This window comes from Pholcus phalangioides, unplaced genomic scaffold, assembly GCF_987345545.1.
Source record: "Pholcus phalangioides strain wild (caught in Gottingen) unplaced genomic scaffold, Ppha-v1.0 ptg000003l_1, whole genome shotgun sequence".
Lineage (NCBI taxonomy): Eukaryota > Metazoa > Arthropoda > Arachnida > Araneae > Pholcidae > Pholcus > Pholcus phalangioides.
In genome coordinates, this window is record NW_028301596.1 from 8,946,702 (window position 1) to 8,969,893 (window position 23,192).

At 40.1% G+C, this 23,192-nt stretch overlaps 1 protein-coding gene across 3 annotated transcripts in view; it reads right to left on the minus strand.

The window, feature by feature from the left end:
- The window catches only part of LOC149088015 (uncharacterized), a 517,816-nt gene that overhangs the window by 55,535 nt on the left and 439,089 nt on the right, over positions 1–23,192 (minus strand). For all 3 annotated transcript variants that reach the window (XM_089243788.1, XM_089243779.1, XM_089243797.1), the window contains exon 14: positions 9,409–9,531. In XM_089243788.1, coding sequence (XP_089099914.1) covers positions 9,409–9,531 — 123 coding nt within the window. The remainder of the gene's footprint in view (positions 1–9,408; positions 9,532–23,192) is intronic.

Sequence of the window (23,192 nt, forward strand, 5' to 3'; positions counted from 1 at the left end):
TGAAACTGTGCGTGGAGCCAATTAAGATAAATGTGTCGTGGGCCGCTTGAGTGATTTGTGAATTTGCCGCGAGTCATTTAAATGATATGTAAGTATACCGCGGGCCACTTGTGTGATCTGGAACTGTGCCACAGGTCACGTAAGTCATCAGTAGATATGCAGCGGGTCACTTGAGTGATCTGTAAATGTGCCATCAGTTCATTTGCACAAAATTAAGGTTTGAGGTAACGGGCCACATTAGGCCCGCGGGTCATGATTCGAGCATGTATGGCTTACGGCAACGTATGATTGAAATCTGCTTAATCGTAATTCTTGAATGCAATTTTTATACAGGGTATTTAATTGACGAGTTGATAGATCAATTGCTCGCGAGCACGAAATCTGGCATGAGCATTGAGCATTCTTGGTGCTTCGGGTTCGGGGAGGATGCTTCCATGATACTTGCGAGCAATAATGTTGAAAATGGCCGTCTTAAAATATCCCAGCACCTCAAGTGGGGAGGGGGGGGGGGCGTTTAGCTCCAGGTTGAGAAAAACCGCGACTTCACCCTATTGGTTTTCAACTTGTTCCACTGAACTCTGGGTTCTGTAACCAGTTCCGTCTCAACGCATGGACCTAGCTGGACACGGCCCGGAGGTGCTCAAGAGAATAGGAGAATCACGAAAATGAGATATAGGCTATTTGAAATTTTCAAGGCATCAGAAAATCTCTTGGTCCGGAGAGCCCAAGGTTCTTTTAATACGGCCCTGTCTATGACAGTTTTCTGGGGGGGGGGGGGGTTCTGCGGTACCAACAGCTGTAAAAATTTCACATTCAAGTTGAAATAAAAACATTCATGTTCAAGAACAGAAAAATTTGTTAAACCAGTTAAAACAATCACCATAGCTACGGAGAGAAATCCCATTTTTCTCCCTAAAAAAACAAGACCCATGTTGAAAACCAGGAAAGTATCATCTCTGGCATGCCAGAACGCATGGATACAATGGCTTATCTCTTCAATAGAGTCAAATTAACCCATTCGCTTTTATTTTTTCAAACAACTTGGATCAGACTCGTGAGAAGTTTGTGCACGTGAACCCATTATTTTTCTGTGCAAAGCCCTCCTACTTAAAAAAAAATGAAATCGCCAAAAAAACTCGGCGCGTGGGTTTTAATCACAGACCTGCTGCTGCTGCTCATTTAACAAGTGGTGTCGTTGTCATCATCGTAGATTGGGGCGTGGGCCCCGGTGGCTAAACGCGTACACACACACACACACCGCACCATTGAGCAACATTTTTTTTATTTAATACATACGCGTGTATATAATACAGTTTTTCAACAAGTGTCACGTGGCGTCTCCCTCCGAGCTAGCTAGAGCTATAGACCCAAGAATCCATGACCTATCATCTACCTCCCCTACAGACGCCCCTAGAGATTTTAGCGCGATCAAGGGCCTCCATCTGCCGCCGATTTTTTTTTTCTTTCATTTACGGAATCGAATGTTAATGGATCAAAACCTTGTATCTGATTTTACAACCGCAACATGTACAGGGCCCGTCATCATCATCATCATCGGGAACAAGGAACAACGATTGCTGCAGCAGATGGCTTCGTGGCATCGTAGATGTCGACAGAGATATATAGAAACGAAAAAAAAAATAAAAAAAATACAGTATATATAAAAACACTTTCGAAACGGAAATACGCGGTCATTGTAGAGTTCATAATTACCCGGTCATAATTTCGCTAACTCGCACCAGATGGCCAACTCGTGAAACATCAGCAAGTTTTGCCCTTAATTTTTGTTTGGGGCCTCCAAACAGAGAGAAGAGAGAACCGTAGAAGGTCTTTTATACCACTTCGCGGTCAATCATCGGCCACCCACGAGAACATGCGAGATATGAATCTTGACTTGGTGACAGTCGCTTTGATAAAATGGCTGTGGGTTGGTTGATTTTGTTGTTGTTCGTGTGTGTGTGTGTGTGTATATATATATATATATATATATATATATATATATATATATATATATATATATATATATATATATATATATATATATATATATATATATATATATATATATATATATATATATATATATATATATATATATATATATATATATATATATATATATATATATATATATATATATATATATATATATATATATATATATATATATATATATATATATATATATATATATATATATATATATATATATATATATATATATATATATATATATATATATATATATATATATATATATATATATATATATATATGAACAGTGTTTTATATATATATATATAAAACACTGTTACCAGCTAATGTACCCTCAAACCAAATATTATAACCCGAATATTTCTGATTGATTAGCATAATTACATCTCAAAAGAGATAAGAAGGCTTCTTCGTTGATTTTAGAAATAGCTTCGCCATATCAATAAAGGATTACAGAAAGTCATTTTTAATGAATAGGTTTGAGCAAAAATAAATAAATCGATCAATAAATGGGCACATTATGAAAAAAAAATACCGTTCAAATTTAAAATCCCATTAATTTAAATGGACATGAATAGAATGTACAAAAACAAATTAAATCGATGTATGTTACAAAAAAAAAACATTACATAGATGGCTTTGCCTAGCGTGTCTTTTCCTCTTCAAAGTCTAAGAAGTAGCATAATCACTATTGAAGATGATAACTCGCTGACGGAATCGTGCTCAATATCCATAGTCATTCGTGAGTGTGTTTTTTTATGGCCGGAGAGGCTAATAATCGATAATTTTTTTCCTCCAGTCTCGAAAATCACGCTCAGATTTCTCTTAAACAGCACATACAAATGAAGTTTGAAGGAAAATTATACAAATGCCACAACTGGCAAAATTCCTCCAATGTAAAGATATTCAAGGAATCATGTCTTCATAGCTCAAGCCCTGTCTTATGGCATCGCTTTATGTCTAGATCATTCCCAGAACCCATCTGTTACAAAAACTCTGACGTTGTATCCGGACACCTGCTCTTATGATCAAATTATATATATCATACTTTCTCTACTGCCATTCGAGACGTCATAATTATTGTTATTCATCAATATATTGTATTCTTCATGTGTTCGAATGTATACCGCCGGTGAATCTACTATTGAACACAACTGAACTTTATATATTCAAGTGAACATTGAAAAAAAAATTCTCCGGACTTGCTCATTAGGACTATAACATACAAATATGTCTCTAACTGGCAGCGAAGTTCTCTCCAGCTCCTTCAGTCTTGTGATATCGATGCTAGTAATTGGTCAATATCGATAATTCCCAGTTACACCTTTTTCTGCTCGAAGGCGTGCGGGAGGTCTTGTATTCTGGATGCTGTTCCAAAGGAGGCATCGAATTCATCGTTTAAGCTCCTTTTAGATATTGCAGGGGGGGGGGGCAAAATGCATGCTTGCCCTGGCTGACGTAGCATCTAATTGGGGCATTTGTCTTTGGGTTCAAAAAATTTGAGAAACAACGGCTGAAACAATTGGTTCCGTGAGAGAAAATACAGTAAAAAGTTCTCTCTGCAACAATAGATTAATTTATTATTACAGGTGTTCTAAACTGAATGGCATTCGTTCAAAATTGCAACTCGGGCAGAGTAGGCTGTCATGGAATGGACGAGTTCATCCACAAGAAAATCAGTGGTGATCTCCATCACAAGCCCCCCCCCCCCCCAAGATCCATCCAAAGAGGGGGAAAATGAACAACACGTGTCACAAATAATGCAAGGGTACGTTAATGCAACATCCCCCCCCCAAAAAAAAAAAAGCATAGAAGATAGTGTCAGTACCAAGATCGGTCCCTTTGGACGAGACGCTCCCTTTTCATTCATTGCCAATCATGACCACAGGTGAGGCGGAACCCAATCCCCTTGTGTACCTACAAAAATAAAAGCTTACTTCTCGTTCAAAAAAAACACAGAAAACCCTGTACATTTTGCCTGTTGTGGCCTTGTAATTGCACACTTGAGAAGGGAAAAACCCGATCCTTAAGATTGAGGCGGCCATACGTCCCGTATTTTCATGTAATTTCGACCATCTCGACTTATTCGTAAAAATGTATTTTCAATGAAGCCAATTTGGATTTCTATTTTTTTATCGAAATCAAGGATATTATCTTCCCAACTCATAAATTATACAGTCAACGCTCGATTCTACGAACTTCCAATTTACGAAGTGCACACTTTTACAAACTAATCTTCTGGTCACAAACAATATACTATTCCTTTAAAATGTGCAGTAGAACTTCCCGTTAACGGACACTTTTCTCATCCCCGGTCCCGTGGGGGATAACATATAGGAACCCATTTCGACAGAAGCCAAACATCGTATAAATGTGATAGTCGTAGAAACGAGGTTCTACTGTTTATCGTACCTCCCCAATAGCAGACAAAAGTTTTGGTGCCATGGGTGTCCGTTATCGACAGGTTCTACTGCATTTCTGTTTACGAACTGTTTTTCACGTCCGTACGGGTTCGTAAAAACGAGCGTTGATTGCATTATGATAATAACGACTATATTAAGAATATTCAATTTATTTCGTAAAACTCCTTTTAAATCCACTGTAATCTGCAGTAGCGCTTCATTTCCCACTTTATTAGTGATTTTAGTAATGGCTGACAACTTTGCTCGCTTTCGACATCATTTCTCGCGATAATTGACAATGTATGTCCCGTATTTTAAATTCAAATACCCCGTATTTTTTTTCGAAGAAATATGGTTAGCCCACTCAAGATAGGGGAAAAAAATTAACCAAAAGTTGGTAAATTTCAAGGAGACAGAAATTATTTGCCATCGGAAATGGAATTTTACACAAATGGAAACATTTTACGCATGTTTGTTTTTCGAATGAAAGTATTCACGTGGACAGCGATGGATACTCAAACGAGTCCTGTTTTAGGGTCACGGTCAACGAAAATCACATTACGTAGGTTGGTCGTTATAGCGAAAAAAAAAAAAAGACATCGAGCGACCAGTCAGCTCTGAGAAATTCAGAAGGTAGGCGGAACAGTCATCATCAAACGATGAAGTCGATCTCTTGATATTGAACTTGCAACTAAACTTTTAGGGCAAAATTTTCAATTTAAAAACAACATAATATTGATTTTTCTTATAAATCCCATACGCATAGTGTAACTTTAAATGGCAAAGCGATTGAACCTTGATACTGAGATTGTAATCCGATTTTTAGGGCAAATTTTCAACTTCGAATGAAAATTGATTTTTTTCGCGATAGCGCAACATTGGTTTTTCTGATCAAAACTCCCGGAGACATAACTTTAAATGACGGAACAAGAACGCAGTCAAACTTTATTATAACGGTATCTAAGATTCCGCAGAATTTTGTCATTATAACTCTTCACAGTTACGATCAAAGTTGAAATTTTCAAGAGCTTTCAAACATGGAATATATGATCAGATGCAATACGGGAGATGGGGATTATAAATACGGGAATCAATTTCAACGTCAGCTCTATTCTTGCATACTCTCGGGGTCACTATTTTGGTCGCTCACTGACCTGGTCATTCGCTCTCTAGGTCACTCCTTTGGTCGTATATTGACATGTTTCTTCGCTTTCTACGTTACTTCGCTTGCACACACTCTCTATATCACTCTTTTGATAACTCCCATACGTGCAAACTGTTTTGGTCACCCACCACATGCCTGCACACTTTCTAGGTCATTCTTCTGGTCGCATACTGGTAGTGCCATCTAAACGCATTGCCCGGGTGAGGGCTCATGATAATGATATCTCGTTACTGTTAAGCAGGCATTTTCAGTCAGCTGTAGAGTCTCAGAAAAATCAATTTGCTCGGGGGCTTATGCTCTTAAGATGACGTTGCACACTTGCCGAATCTCTCGCTCTTGGTAGCTTACGTGTATGCACACTGTTACTCCCATGCTCGCAACCCTCTTTTATGCTGGCCTAGTCAATCGTTCTCGAAGTACTTGTTTGCTTGCTCACATGCTTGCACACTCTCTTCGTAACTCTTTCAGTCGCTCACTGACATAGTCCCTTGATATCCAGGAAGAAGTGATTTTATGAATTTGCACCCTTTTCTCCAATTCTATTTCAATTTTCTTGACCACTCATTCCTGAAATATGTTAGCTTTACGAATTTGCCACACTGTGCTACAGGTCACATAGCCCCCCACTCCTTGTAAATACGCCTCTCACCAATAATTGATGTTATAACTGTATTTCATTTTTTTATTTGCAGCTTTCTATATCCATCCACCTGTTTGAAACCGAATTCAATATTCAAAAACTTACGTAAAATATTCCGAATCACTGATGACCTCAATGAAAAATATCACCGAACAGGTGCGCTTTAAGATAACCATCTGGTCATTAAAGTTGATTTAGACGCTACTATAATTTTTGTTTTAGATGGAATGATTCAATTTACTTACTCCGCGGCGTGAGTAACACTCATGTTATCGCACCTAAAACCCATATCCGACCTACTATAGTATTCACAGCATAGCACGGACACTAACGCCGTTTAGATTATCAATCGCCCATCAGCAAAGCAAACACATAAATAAGCCTTAAAGCCAATAAACGAGCGAGCAAGATAAGTTAGAAGCAAGAAGAGGGCTATTAAAAAAAATCGGGTAATCGATTCCATAGCCGCTGTAATATCCAAGGACTTCCATTCCCTTATATCCCAAAACGAACACCATGATCTTTTTCTTCTATTTTTTTTTTCTTTCTTACATTATATCCTGTTCTTGGTAAAACGCTGAAAATTGTGTAGGGCATTATAGCTGAGGGGTCTCGTGAAAAGAACTTAGCTTTTGACCTCCTCTCTCTCTCTCGCTCAGGTAGGTCCCAGGTACTCAATGACCCCTCCTTGCTTTTTTCCATTCTGGAAAAAAAGTCCATGAACGTGTCGCCCGCAGCGTAGCATATAACTCAAAGTCGGTCGGTACGTTGCTTATCTCACGTATGTGCCATAAAAGAATAATAATAATAATAATAAACAGAGTATTATGAGAAAAGAAAGATCACTACTTTGCTTATAGCGACAGGTAAGAAGGGCAGAAAAGAAGTATCGAACCTTTGTCGTAAACAAATGAATACTCTGTATCCATCATGTAACTGTAAGGACGTTGAAAATCCATTATTTTGATCCTTTTATGTCGTCGTCCCCGGACACACTACTGAAAAATAATTCGAATTCGAAGATTGGTCTTCTCTCGTTGCCCTGTCTGTATAGAAGGGCTCATAGACTCGACCGTTTTACGTTAAGCAGAGGCGCCGGCAGGAGGAAACCATTGAGAGGGTTGAAAATCGCCAAACGTCCTGTATATAAGTACTCAAGCCTGTATGTAGGATACATGGCCCAGCCGTAAGGTGACCTGCTTATATCCCACAAGGGACAGAGCGGGGGCCATGTTTGGTGTATGTAGGATACGGGAAGGGGGGGGGGAGAGAGGTGTGTTGCATCTTTTGTTTTCTCACTGACCGTCCCTCACTCTCTGGGTCACTCTTTTATGTCACCCACTGAAAGGTTCTTTGCTCTATTGGTCACTCTTTTGATCCCTCACATGCTTGCATACTCTTTTCTTCACTCACATGCTTGCTAACCCCGTAGTTCACTCGTTTGGTCATTCACTGATCTAGTGTCCCACTCTCTAGACATAGGCAGATTTCTGTTTTAATTGCTTGTGGGCTATAAAACTTCTTACCAAGCTTCTTCCATTTAAATAATTTTCTTTACCACTCATTCTTCAAATTTGCCCCCCCCCCCACCTCTGAACTTGCCGCTTTGGACAACAGCCCGCTACGCCAAGTCTCTCTGTAAACACGCATATTCTGACCTTATTTTTTCACAAGGCTATATATCCATTAGAAAATCAATGAAAGCGTTCAGCTAAAAGTCCTTCCGCACCACATGAAGATGTATAGGATTGTGAGGTACACATTTAATGAATGACTCAATGTGGATCTTAAATCCGAGTCCCAACAACAATCTGGACTTTAATTCGAGTCTTAATGATTTCAAAGAGATTAGTGTTCACATTGTAAATCGGGAATAATGTTCCTATTCAGAAATCACATTCGTTTGAGAGAGAAATCCAATCTGATTTACCTTGTGGATTCTAGCAAATGGTTTCGCACGATAGGATTTGATGGTTCGAAAATTACTGAAGTTCTCGACCAACCATAAGTTCGGCGCTAATTACATTTTAACGAGAGGAGGGGCAAAACTCCCCCAGGATCGAACACAAAGAATAGCATTCATTAAAGCTGCTCCCCAGAGTAATTGCTATTCAATCTCGTTTATAAACAGCGGTTTGGCTTGTACAAAACGGTAATGTCGAGATCAGGGACAACGTTTAGTTATTAGCGTTGATTTAAGAAAGAAAATATAACCTCGAAACAGGGTCACCCTCATCGGACGCAGAGCCCGGTGAGAAATAATTTTCGGGGCTCCTTAGCCCCGATTTTAGGTATTTTTTGGAGGGAGGGGAAATCGAGCATCTGAATATTCATGCATTATCGCAGAATATAAAAATGCACAGGAATAATGAAAATCAATAAGTTAACACAAAAATTAATGAACATTTTGAATCAGTAAAATAATTTCAATACTGATGAGAACTGAAGCCTAATGATTGATCGAAAATTCAGAATTAATGAAAGAAAGAAATCCCAGGATTGATGGACATTCAGAATTAATGAGAGAAAAAAATCCTAGAATAGATACAAATTCAAAATCAATGGGGGAAAAATCACAGAACTGAGATAAAAATTCAGAATTAATGAAAGAAAGAAATCCCAGAATTTGATGGAAATTCAGAATTAATGAGAGGAAAAAAAATCCCAGACTCGATATAAAAGTGCGAGAAAAATCCTAGGATTGATGAACATTCAGAATTAATGAGGGAAGTAATTCCTGAATTGACGAAAATTCCAGAATCAAATCTGTTGAAGCTCAGGCACCTTGTTTAATGCAAAAGAAGAAAAAAAATGTAATTGATATATGTAGGCATTTTACTTCTATTACGGTTTGTGCGGGTTCCCACAAACCTCGGGTCTTAGGTGACATCTATGATCTGTCACACACCTCCTATAAGGGTGGCCTGCTTCGAAATACACTTACGACTTGACTTATGCGGTGGGATTCGTACACATAGACATCAAGTTCGAGAAAACAGGGCCCAAGCATTCTTTGGGGCTCTTTGAATCAAATTTACGTACTAAAAACGTAACTACAAATCTTCAATAATTTAGTGCCTCTGCTTGACTCGATACCATAGATAGGCTCCGTTGGCCTACCAGTTGAGACACTAGTGAGTGGGGGAAAAAAGGCACCAAAATAAAAAAGGCGAAATTATATCACAAAAAAGAAGCTTTTGACTCACCATGGCCAGGAAATAGAACTTTTCGAATTCCTCTTCTTGCTCCTTGATGCCCACCAAGGAATCCGCGACGGCTTGGTGTTTCTCCAATGCGTCCGACCCCTTGCGGCATAGCCATGATAACACCTGCAGAGAAAAAAAAGAGAAGGAATTTAATCAATGTCGTCAATGAACCAATTGAAATGAAAAAGCACCTCTAAAAATCACTCTAATGGGATTCAATTCGCAAATCCCCGGAATGAGAATCACCCCCACAATCTTCTATGGCACTCGAATTCGAGAGCATTTTTCGTGTGTTTTCAACCATTTGGCCATCAGGCTAACTTTTCTCTTGTGAACGGATCATGTTGCCGGAAAGGGACTCGCAGATAGAGCTGTAAACACAGAAAAAAGGGGGGAAAACCCCCTAAGGAAATCCCTTTTGTGACTTACTTTTTATTATTTTTTTTTAAAGTGAAATACAGATCTATTGTATTGTTATACCAAAGCCTCCTAGATACTACCAATCTCTAGGAGGCTTTGGCTACCCACTTCAGGGCGAACGGATACAGAAGTGGATGTCAAATTCAAAAGACAGCCACGGAGAATTACTTCCCATTGAAAAAAAAAAAATCGGCAGGGATTTCACAACCCTTTATAATACGAGCTGTTAATCTCGAAGCAGGTTGCCGTCCCTCAATGCCATTCATTCATGAGTCACGAATCAATTATGGCTATGAAGAGTTACTATTCATCACCATTTCCACGACTGAAACAGATGTTGATTTGGGAATGATTATGAAGACTGCTACAATAGAGCTTCGATTATCCGAATACCGATCAACTGAACCATCAATTAACCGAAAGCGTCCCAGTCGGCAAATTCAAATTTTAAGCGCTGTGTGTAGAGAATCCGCTAGCGGAAGATAGTCTCAGCTCTGAAGCAAAAGAAAATTTTGGATTTTTCTCAAACTGTAGGCCTAGTATAACGGCCATTTTGAACTTGTTAAACTAGGCTAGTTAGTTCTCAGTGTTATATGTAAGACATTTGATACAAAATATTTTATATACAGTTTTGTGTTTAATATCATTGTTTCTTTGTTTCATATTGCTCCTGTGACACTGGTATAATTTTTTTTTCTATGAATGATCGGTTATCAGAAAAATCAGCTACCCGAACACCCCCAGTCCAAAATTGTTTCGGATAACCGATGATCTGTTGTATATTAACCGATGGAGAGGAATTGATTGTATTCCGAGTAACTACGTTGAATAATACTTCGTTAGAAATTTAAAACCAACTATACCTAAGGCTAATAGACAGAACCGAACAGAGTACGATCAGGCTGTTACTTACATGATATAAGCTCATTGCCCCGGAGGGCATATTCATGCCGGAGAAAATTCTGAGTTACCAAGAGAAAAAATTATAATAATTGGGGTCCCTATGTATGTACATAGAGACAGCCATGTAGTCATTCATATAGAATTACAAAAAACATTTGCGAGGTCAGACATACAACGAAAACGAAGAGAATCAGATTATGCAATGAGTTCGGGGGCCGTCTAGTTTTGGGTGCCTACAGGACCCTTTGACATTATGCATTCAAATACGAGATTCAAAGTAACATGTATTAGTATAAATTTATATATAAAAGTGCAAGACTGTGCATAAAATATGAGTAAAAATAAAAAATAAATCGGGGAACCTGGCCTGGGACCTAATGGTTCCCGAGTCATGGACATTCAGATCATAGGCGGAGATTGACTTGGAAGTCTGGGGGGGGGCAAGGTCATTATTGCTGGGGGGGGGCACGATGATGATGATGTCAGCTCATATATACATTAGATCAGTCGACTCCACTTTTGACGCGGGGTGGGGGGGGGGCCGTATCTCTGTCCATGGAATGCAATTTCAAAAAGCATGTGTGAAAGCAGGCAAATACGAAAATGATCAGATTATGCAAGGAGCTAGAACTCCCCCACCCTTATTTCACGCTATGTATAATAATTACGCTTATTATTTGTATGCATCCGGTGCCTAGAGGACATTGATAATATGCATTCAAATACTAGATTTGAAGAAACGTATACAAGTGTACAAAATGAACAAAAGGGTAAGAGACAGGGGGTCGGGCTCAAGTAATTTGCAGCCCGTAGCAAAAACAGCTTTTCGGCCCTCTAAAATTGGTTTTTCCTCCAACCTTACAGAGTCCTCGGGCGCCCTGGAAAAATGGTTTATATTGGCATTCGAAAACGACTACCCGCTGGTAAGAGGAAAAAAGAATCAAGTATGCTACCGGGCACTTAATGGTTTAAGACAGCTGTGTTTGTAGAATAACGCAATATAAGGGCTGTACGGGCTAGAGAACCGATTATATGTGTTATCTACTATTATCAGAGCCGCCACTGAATACGTTTGAAGCAGAGGCAAGCATGCGTTTCGTCTTCCCCGAGTAATTTTAAATAAGAGGTTAAAGAAAGAAATTAGCTTCCATCTTCTGGTTCAGCCCCCCGGGCAAGAAGCCCAAGTGTGACCTCTCTTGGCTTGTGGGTCTGTCGAAACAAAAGGTCTGAGGGTTCCCTGTCTTGGACAGACGAGGTTCTACTGTTTATCGTACCTCCCCAATAGCGGACACTCCCCGTTAGCGGACGAAAGTTTTGGTCCCATGGGTGTTCGTTATCTAGAGGTTCTACTGTATTTCCTATTTACAAACTTTCGATTTTATGAACTATTTTTCACGTCTGTACGGGTTCCCTGCCTTGGACAGAATTTTAGACTGTTGCTTTGTTAAGAGGTTAAAATCAAATTTTTTGTCAATCTCATAGAAGTAATTTTACAGCCCTAAAATTTAGCAGCCCGTTGAGGGTGCACCCTTTTCCACCTGCCAAAAGACCGGCCCTGTTAACGTAGGACAAAAGCTGAATCAAGGTCAAGGAACATTTGATACTGTCAAAATTTTAGTTGAGACAGCTGGGCCGTCAAAAAAAAAAAAAAAAAAAATCATAGGTCCCCAGGCAAATTGATGTTCTGGGACTCCCTACCTGACTGGAAGTACCAGAGTACTAATTCACACTCTCTCACAAATGATATCGAAAATTCCTCATCGAGCCCCTTTTTTTGTGCCGTCTTAATGCACCACCAGGGGCCCTCACAAAAATGACATATAACAGAAATTTCCGACAAGTATGCATGCAAATTTTCCCGGTAGGGCTTCAAAAAAAATCACCTGGTCTGGGGGCCCATGATGCTATTAAGACGGCCCTGGTGTCTTATGCACCTGAGGTTTATCCCACTAAGCTAGTCTGGGCCGGATCCAGAAATTGGCGATCACCCCCAACAAGAACCTAACATTCTTGCAGAATACACAGAAACACTGAAAAATATCTATACAAAAATGTAAACACACGCTAAAAACAAAAATTAATGAAAATTCATAATTGATGAGAAATTTGAAATTGACGAGAAATTTGAAATTGACGAAAAATTTGAAATTGACGAAAAATATGCACCATTCAAGAGTTAATGAAAAATGAATTAATTCAAGAATTAATAAAAAATTTGGAAGTTATGAAAGAAATAATTTCGGAGTTGGTGAAAGCTATCAATAGAATTCGTAAACCTTGTTTGATTCGGGGCCCCGACCCGTTAAGCCCTTTATCCAGTAACGAACACCCGGCGTTACGTCACGACGAAAGAGAGTGGTTCTTAGACTGAAGTGACAATTTCTTTTCACTTCAGATCATGAAAAAAATTGAGATTTCATTCAAATGGACATGATTTGGTGGTGATTATTTATTGAAAGGGGAAGATAATAAACACTGGTCCTTGCAATTACTGCATAGCAGGCAACCCGTTGCTCGCGAGCACCATGGTGCTCCCTGAAGTATCCAGAGTGCTCGTGTCCGATTTCGTGCTCGCGAGCACTTGATCAACGCTCCAATTAAACGCCTTGTATTCAAGGATTGAAATCGTCATTTCATGCATTCGTGTGTTAAACTTAGCGTAAAGGTGCTATTTTTATGATGGTTACAGGAATGGCCAGACACATCTTTGAGCAGGGACCCCGACGCCCCAGGGCTGGGATCCTTTGCGGGCCCCCTGAAAAGGACTTTCACGACCCCTTTATGATAAATTTATATCATGAAAAAACAAAAAAAATGAAGAGAATCCGGGTCCCAAAGATTTGTTTCAATACAGTCGGATTCCCTCGGCCCGTGCCAGTTCCGAGTCGGCCGGCCACCGAAGCCTCGGGAGAGCGGGGGGGAGGGGTTCCCTCTCGACACAGCTGCGGCATTCCACCGACACTGGTCCGAGCTCGACCAGCGCCATCTTTAGCTAGGTGTTTTGTAAGGTGCTGCTTTAGAAAGTGTTGGCGCGCCTCGCATCCGCCGGTATCGCCCACTCCCGAAGCAGCCCGACTCTCAAGAGCCAGTCCTTCTCCCTTCGTTACGAATCCGTCCCGTCGACTAGAGGCTGAAGCCCTGTCAGCCCAGCCCATCGGTACAGACAGTCCTCCAGCCGCAACTAAGGGGGGGGGGGCACAAATTTCATTCTGAAATCTCTCATTCAACATTACAAGGGGGCGTCAAAATGCGCGCTCTCGTCCCGGGTGACCAATCATCCACTGTAGTTACGGTTCCCTGCTATACCCCATTCGAAATAACATTCCAGAGACAAGACCAGAATTGAAGGCTGTATCCATAACAGAGGAGATTTAACGGGAGTTTAAACAAGCATAAAATAATTTAAAATTATTTTGTATTTGTAAATAATTTCCTTTTTATAATATCAACCGATTTTGAAATTAATTTCAAATAGGATTAAGATTATAATTTTTGTAAAATATATGTTTTTTTTTTTTTATCTTTTCCAAAAGATGGAAGTTGTATCAAAGATGACCTTTTTTGAAAGATGCTGCATGTAGCTGCTGCCATCTATGAGACTGCGGACAAACTACACACGGAAAAGTGGGAAATTCAAAAAAAGAACCATAATTTCTTTACGGCCAGAGCCACTTTTTTTTAGACGAAGGGCCAGGGGCGTCACAACAATTTCGGGGCACAAATATATTTAGGATCCCCTTTGCCTCGACGTATGTATATATATATGTGTGTGTGTGTGTGTGTGTAATGGAAGAATGGAAGATGTAATTTAATTTCCATTATAAAAATTCAGAATTAATACAAGAAATTATTTAAGAACTGTTGAAAGCCGCCAAAAATTCATCGTGAATGCTGGGTCTGGTGCGACCACGCCTGTCGCACACACCCATGGCCCACATCCTGGGGCAGGGCTCCTTACGCTGCGATTTTTGGCGGGCCCTAGAGCTAGACTTTTCACGGGCTTATAGGATGAAAAAAAAGATGGTATTTGTCTCGTCCCCCCCCCCAGGGCTAGAGCCCTGTCAGCCCCGCCAATTTGGGGGCCACGCATACATCCCTTAAGACGGCTCTGCTTACGGCTTCAAAATAAGAGCTCAGGTATTTTGCGACCTTCAGGAGTGATTTTTGCGGTGCTTGGAGGCGACCGCTGTGGTGGTCGAGTGGTCATAGTGACGGACTCGCATCGCGAGGATCCGGGTTCGAACCCCACTGTCGCCGCAGTGGTGGTCGGCTGAAGTTGGTTTCCTGTGGTTCCCAACTTCGAGGCGCAAATGCGAGCCGATCTCCCCATTGAAATGTCTCGCCACAGAGAGCAACAGTCCTGCAAATAGTACAAGTTTTCAATCGTTACACTTCACTTCTGAAACATAGATGGCAGCACTGAAAAATCAGACTGAATTAGGTACTTACACTTCCGGCACAGCTCACTAGGTAGTAAATTGCGCATGGCGATAGACCTGACGCTCGGTTCGAAAGAAAGCTTCCAGTGCCTTATGCTAAGAACCACGGTGCAAAATGTGGCTACTATGCCTACAATATCTGTAGTACCACAATGAAAGGGCTGTCAGGGATATATATAGACGACAGATTATCTGTCCAGAGTTTCAACTAAATACTCTTTCAGATGTGACAAGTATGCATTTTGCCAAAGCCTCGTGTAGTTTTAAATACAATACATCATTAGAGTGCGATTTCAGCGCTCTTCCTTGTCCAGCGTCCGGGGCACAAAACCCGAGTGCACTCTTGGCTTGGGCAGTGCCTGTTACTCGCATGGGAAAACTGGGCACGTGCCCACAAATTATCACGGCACCGACAATGGCTACCTTTTGCATTGTAGGCATGAGTCCCTCCCCAAGCCTCTGCCCAGGACCCGAACTGATGAGATACAGGTTCTGGGTTTGGAGGGGGGGGGGGGTGTCAAAATTCTAGACCTCGAGCGCGACCTGTCTTGGAGAGAATTCTTTTAGCTATTGCTTTGTTAAGTCAAAAATGTTACTCAATGTAATCAAAGTGTTTTTACCCTGGTACCCGCCTAATCGAATAAAACCCTCTGGGACCAAATTTTCTCCGTTAAAGACAATTCACCATTGCCTTTAACTGTGTCCAATCTGTGGCTCCAGTATATTTAATTATATTATTTTGTTTTTGTTCTCTGTTTGACCCATAGAGGACGCTAACTTTTTTCGATGAAAGTGAAAATCTGCACAACGTCATGTCTTCATGCAATGAATGTCTCATTCAAATAAAACGAAAAAAAAAACCAAAAAAAAACCCACATTTAATCAATGAATCAATCATTCAAAACGAACCATAATACTTTCGGTGCTAAACCACAATTTGTTCCCCGCATAATCGGACACCCTCACTTAATCGGGCATTGTGTGCTGGAACCGTCGATATCCATTTGAGCGGGGCCGACTGTACTTTAAAAATACATTTCCCCCTACCCTGTGTTTTGTAGGCTGTGATCGTTAGCAGGTACTCGTGCCAGATTTTTTTACGGTCGCTTTTCAGGGAATTTATAATTCGAAATATAGATGAGATAAAAACCATCTCGGGTCCTCCTGGGCTGGAGCCCAGACAGCCCCCATCGTTGTTGGAGTGACATTTATTTTGCACTTTCACATTTCTTCCAAAAAATATCAACGAAAAGAAAGAAATCGGGCAAGTAAATACTTTACTTACACAAACATTATGCCATCTGAACATCTGACAGTCAACGCTACAACATTCTTATGAAGGACATTGACATGAATGAAAACGCAGATGTTCACATGTTTCATCTCTACAAAGATCTATAAACGGCCACACCCTGAAGATTTTAATTCCATATAGTCACTCTCTCACTATACCATTTATATATATTTCTTAGATCTGATCCGTTAGGTAAACAAACACACACACTAAAAGCATAGTGTTCAAATCTACTGCCCTTCTAACCTTAATCCCATCGAAACCATACCTGGGTTCGAACTCACTCATCTGAGAAAAAACTGAGTGTTGTCTTCCAAAAATAGGAGAAAGGAAGGGTTTCTATCTTCATTTAAAGAACCTTCATGTAAGAGGATTAAGTCTCGAAAATAAAGTTTATTTTAGACGAGTTTCGGCCAAGAAAAGGGTTTGCTTTTTTTGAGTCAGCAGGTGGCGTTCGTTATTCCCCCACATACAGCTTTATTTTTTATAAAACGATTCAACTGGAATTATCAGAATAGAACTTGAAACAATTTAATAGATATTGTTACGGAAATGGCTTGTATAACCAAGTTTTGTTGTTAAATATTGTTACAACTAAGGTTTTTCCCACGGGATAATAATGGTCAAAATATAAATTTGACTCAAAAAACGAACAAATTAAGACGAATTAAAATATTTATAAAAAAATATCAGAGATAGTTGCATGTCATTTCCAATGTTCTAAGTGTTTCCTCTTGTGAACTTTCGAGCGAAGTTATATTCAAGATACTTTTTTCTCACATTTTTAAGCTTTTTTTGGCAGCCAATTTCTTAATTCTATACTTGAAGTAAGTTCCTTTCGAGGGGAAAAAATTTCATTCATGTTGCTTTTTTGAAAGCACCGCATAGACAGTAGCGTTGGAAGTGTTTTAGACTCGTGATTGCAAGACTTGAGCTTTATTTAGAAGATTTTCAATTTCCTGAATTAATTCTGGGGGTTGCTCGACGCAATTATACAAAATACTATGGGCTCCCAGCGTTCGAAATCATTGGTGGTCCGCTGGTCCGAGACCAGTAAAACAATTGGACCACCGAGAAGAAAATTGTGGTGGTCCGCGGGACCAGTAGTGGAAAACGTCGCGAGAGCCAGTTTGACACCTGAAAATGTCTTTATTTCTTGCTGACGATGGTAAAAAAACACGTGTATATATGTGAAGATATTTTGTTTTAATTATTTCGTAATAAATGTTGCTGTTTGAATCTTCAGTGGTGGCTTCGTAAGGTTTGACTTCAGTTCTAATTGTTTTTTATGGCTTTTTTCACCTCTTGGTGGTATATCACTCTTCTAAATGGTAATATATTTATGCTTATGTCCCATGTGGGATATAAGCATATTACCCCTAAGGGTTGGCCTCGTATTCACTGGTCCCAGAGACAAGTGACTTTTATTTTTCAATTCGATAACGCTGGCTCCTGAGTATTCACAGCAACCCCAGCGCATTCCGTCGCGCGATGACTGGTCTGTATGATGGATGGGATGGAAACATCCGAGGAAACATCTTGGAATTCCATTTGGGTGATCGAAGAAAAATGATGAATTGGAAATAGGTCTTTTCCATCGCGTATCAGAAGCGTGTCATACCCTGAATATTGTGATCCCGTCAGTTTTTCCTCCGACGAGTTTCACCAAAAATACCAAAAATTTAGGAACGACACTGCATCTCTGCGAGTGTGGTCAGTTTTAGGTTTTTCGCCTATAACATGTCATCCGCATTCCATACCGGGATTTTTTAACCGTTTGTATTCCACGGACCCCCCCCCCCCCCAATGCATGTAAAATGAACGCCAGAGAAATTCCTTTTGAGAATACTATTCAGTGTTTAATACAAAAATAATAAGTCAGTGATTGCTATTCATACACGGTCCTCCAAGGTTCTTAAGGGGGGTCCGTGGACTACCTCGGTCCCGGATCTTAATTATAAGATTTAATACTTCGAGTAATTGTCGAGTAGTTGATTTACGTAAAGCATAACCTTTGTAGATTTCTTAGGCATGTGTTTGAAAGTTTGAGGAAATGTCATTTTAAAAAAGCGCGTCCTCCCTAAAATTCCATTTTTGATGTGTTCCATGTTTAAAAGCTGTAAAAACAGGGCCGAAACTAGAGGGGAGCAGGAGAGTCTGATGTCCTGGGTGCTGGACAAGGGGGGGGGGCAAATTTCACTCTTTAACCTCACCTTCAACACTTCTGGTGGGGGGAGTGATTATACCTGAACCTTTTTTTCAATTTCTTCTGTGTCCCAAACGTTCGTGAAGCTTCAGCCGGAGATTTGTGACTGAGGTAAAACAACTTCACCAATACCGCCAGTAACAGGGAAATTGAGAAATGAGCTTGTTAATCTTATAGCTTGCATTTTATAGGAATCTGATTTGTATACATCCAGTGATTCGCTTCGCCCTTTATCGACAAAAATTCAACTAATTTCAACAAGATTTTTTTTTTCTGAACCAAAAGGCCCGCTTTTTCACACACCGCATTCAAATATACCAATTCCACTGATTTTTTTATGAAGTTTTAATTCATTTACGAATTTATGGGACACCTTTTACATTGACCCAATGGATTTAAGGAGAAATTGTTTTGGGTTTTCTCTTCATAAATAATACAGTCATCAATAAATAACATCATTCAACAAATATTTCGAAAACGCACTTTAGTTTCTCAAACGTATGTAATTTTACAGCAAGGAAAATTATAGAAAACTGCGCATACCTCGAAATTGCTCACTTTTTTTAAATATGATTGCAAAAGCTCTTATTTAACGTTCAATAATTACAGGCGTCCACAAATGATGAAAGGAAAAGCCCAGGCCATTGAAAACAAGAAGCGTGCAAAAAAAGAAGAAAAAGAGCTGGTTCTTGCTCAATTAGGAAAGAAGAATGCCTTACATCAGACGGAACAAAAGGTATGCATGTGAAAATAACATGACTGCACAATCAATCTATACAGGAATAAGATAAAAATAATAACGGAAGAGTTATTGACACCTTTTTCTATATAACCGTGGTAGTGATGAAAGGTATCTGGGTTCAAAAACTCCTTGTGGAAAAAAAAGAAGCTTCAAGCAATGATTGTGACGACGACAGGAACAAGCTTTTCTGGTGGGGATTACAAAAGATGTGGGAAGAGAAAAAACCACCAAAACTAACCTCATCACTTACCTTTACCCAATTTCAGGTTTTTCTTAAGTAGCATAGAAAGAGAGAGCAAAGTTCGTAAGTGAGCGTCGAGTACGGTTGAAAGATTCGGCCATTGTTTTATAGGTTGATATAAGGGTATATAGACAGGACAAGGGTTACACATGGTTGTTAACCATTTCTCTCCACTTCTTTTTTTTTACCTTTCATTTCACCTTCAAAACTTACTGCTGCACAATCAAGGTATTGAACATGACCAGGCACCAGAACAACATCTAAGAATGAGCATGGGTAAGTAAGATGCATTGAATACACCAAAGACTTTCCGAATCAAAAAACTTCGAATACAATAACGTAGGGCAGTTTCTCCAATATTTTCGTCCTACCGCCCCCCTTCTTCAGATATTTATTTTGTTCTCATCACCACCCAAACTTGAGCCAACCCATAAAATCTTGTATTATACTGTTAGCTTATACCATTCCTCTCCCAGGCAGCGGCGTATGCAGAGTTTACCTTTGGAGGCGGCACAAGGATTCCTTCCACAGAAGTTTCGAGTAACTAGGCTTCGAAAAGCATTTTAAATAGACAAAATTTGATTAAGATTGCGCTTAAAGCGGTTTCTCTTTCGGCATTTAATTTTTCGCGTATGCCTCTACCCCCCCCCCCTCGGGGGCGACATACACTCAGGTAAAGCAAAATTCTAATGCATTTTTAGAGCAATGTCTAAGCTGTAAAAGTTATACGAATCGGTGTTTATTTAAACTCATTTAAATGAGCTGGATAATAAGCAAATCCAATGTTAAGATAGCCCCGATAATGATCACAATTTTTCGATAAAAATAACCTCCAACGAGAATCCAGAATCACGGTCCTCCATAAGGGTAGGGCTCCAGCCTGCAGCCCCAGGAAAAAATGCCCTGTCTTATCATTTTACTTTTTTCATACCATAGATTGTCAAACATTGGAGCCCGTTGAAATTATGATCGGGCCAAAGATCCTAGGCTATTAATCCTGTTGCAGTATGTGTGTGTGTGTGTGGAAGGTGGGGGCACGTTCCCTAGTGTTATCTCCAGGGGTCACTGGTTGAGAATGCATGGTTTATACAACGGGTTTTTAATCTTTTTTCCGCGGCGAACCAAAATCAAAAGGATCAGCTTGGTTGTCTATAGCAATGTTTTTACTCGAAATTAGTAAAAAAAACCAGTGACGCGATAAGCGCGTTTATAATAAACTGTAAATGGATTAAAACGACTCACCTAGGAAGCTTCTGCGAATAAAGATTAGGTCGAGACCCTTAGCTTAAACACCCCTGGCTGCAGAGGATTTATGAAATCCATCTCGAAAGTGCCTTCGAATCAAGTTTGGATTGTGACCCATGGCACGAAAACCCTTTGCTCTCAGTGGATTCATACGACCCTTCTCGAAAGCTCCCGCGAATCAAGATTGGGTCGCGATCCATAGCTCCAGAGCTTTTAATGTTAGTGGATTTGAGCGATTCATCCCTCACACAAAAGCCCTTACAATCCCAGGTTGGATCGCGACCCTTAGCTTGAAACCATCCTGGTATATACCTCAATCCGAATTTCTTTTCTTCGTAGGTCTCAGACTGAAAAGTCTAGCAACGTGTTGTGCGAACCTCTTGGTGCCGTTCCTGTTGTGAGTTACATCTTTGTTACAAGAAAGACGCTACAAGGGCTATTTCGAACTCGCGATACCTCTTGATATTCTTTGGTAATGTAGGCGCGAGCGTCTTATCCACCTGGGTTACCGAACCCCTACTAAAAACGGATCGAGTTGCTATTATAATTTTGAAGAAATTCATAATATACATCGAAAAATTTCACTTAAAACAATTACCCCTTTCTGCTGAGGAGTCGGTATAATCCAGTCAAGTTCTCCATTTTCTTCACGAGACCTTAAAACTGCTGAAAGTCGACACATCGCTAGAAAAACACGTAGGAATTCCTACTTCACACGGGATAGAAAGCGCGAGAACCTTCAGACACATCCGAAACGTATGGAGTTTACGACACCGAATGAGAACGACGCCAGGCTTCACACTGTGACCAGGAATTATACGGAAGAAAAAAAAAATTCCAATGACTCACGAATGAATGCCTTAATAGAACGACGCAGGTTAAATGAGAGAAACAGGCTAATTTGCGTATGCTAAAAAGCCTCATCACCCGATAAGCATTTGCGATTGCTCGTATACCGATGGCAGGAGGGCTAGCGATATCCAATGTAAAACATGGGGGGAAATGAAAAAAAAAACAAAAACCTCGAAGAGATCAATGGGTGGTCACTCATTAAAACTGGAAGAAATCGCTGAGGAAAATTGGCGGTGAACCTTTGATGGCATAATGATGAGCAAGATAGCGGAGTACACGCACACACGAATGAGAACTAATATATCCGTTCGACAAAAAGGGTGTCGAGGATTTTCGGCTTTAAAAATTATGATTTCCTAAAATCAGGCGACGACAGCAATGACTAGCCATCGTGAAAATTTTTAAAAAGTCTTGGAACTAGAACAAGGACGGAACTTTTGGAGCGGCGACGTTGGCAATTGCACTTGCAAGTATATATAAGGGGCGGTAAATTTTAAGGGAAATGAAAAGCACAGTTATGAGATCAACTTTTACAGTGAAGGGGTGACAAATTCACGAACCCCCCCCCCCCCCCGACGAAAAAATCCCAGTTACGTCCCTGAGCATGAAAGTATATGCAAATGATTCTAAAAGTGAGCGTTGACGCTCTAAGGGAGAGTCACCAACCTAAGTCAGGGGCGTCGAGAATAATTGGTGTACTGATGTGTGCTCGTTCAGTGTTTTGGAATTATTACTTTCCTTGAGTAGCATTCCTGAAGCCATGAATGAATGAACGCCAGAACTTTGCCACTGGACTTATCCCGTTGCCGAGATCTCTTCCAGCCCAGCTTCGTGGCAGAATCTGAAACACTTTATTTAGTGTCAAAACAAAAAAAAAAGAAATCAGTTCAATAGGGGGAAGATGTTTCCTTCATTGTATCAGCGTTGTAGGACCTTGTATAAGACGGCGAGGGCCACGGGGAAAAATGGTCCGAAGGCGGCCCACGGGCGAAAAAAAGATAAAAAATACTGTTCAAGACTACTATTGTCATTATTTTTGTAAAATAAGGATAAATAATATAACATGATGAACGATAACAAAGCTGAGGAACACACTCGTGAAAAACATTTGAGAACCACTTTTATATACCATCATAATCAACCCTTCGGCACCGCAGAATCCAAAGAAAGATTTTCAAGCAGTGATTCGGAGAAACGAAATTTTGAATCTGAACACATTTACTCTGCGTTCTTACGGGAACATAAACTTAATGATGAATTCCCCTTGGAGTCCAATACCCTGTAAATCGGCCCCTTTGACCGGAATTTTTAACTCAATAAAAAATACGACTCATCTAGAGCCCTGACAGCCTATGAAGCGGGGACCATGACCGCGGTTCTAAGCCCATATTGGAAACATCGGATACCAATACATACAGAAGCGATTTGTGATTAGAAGATTC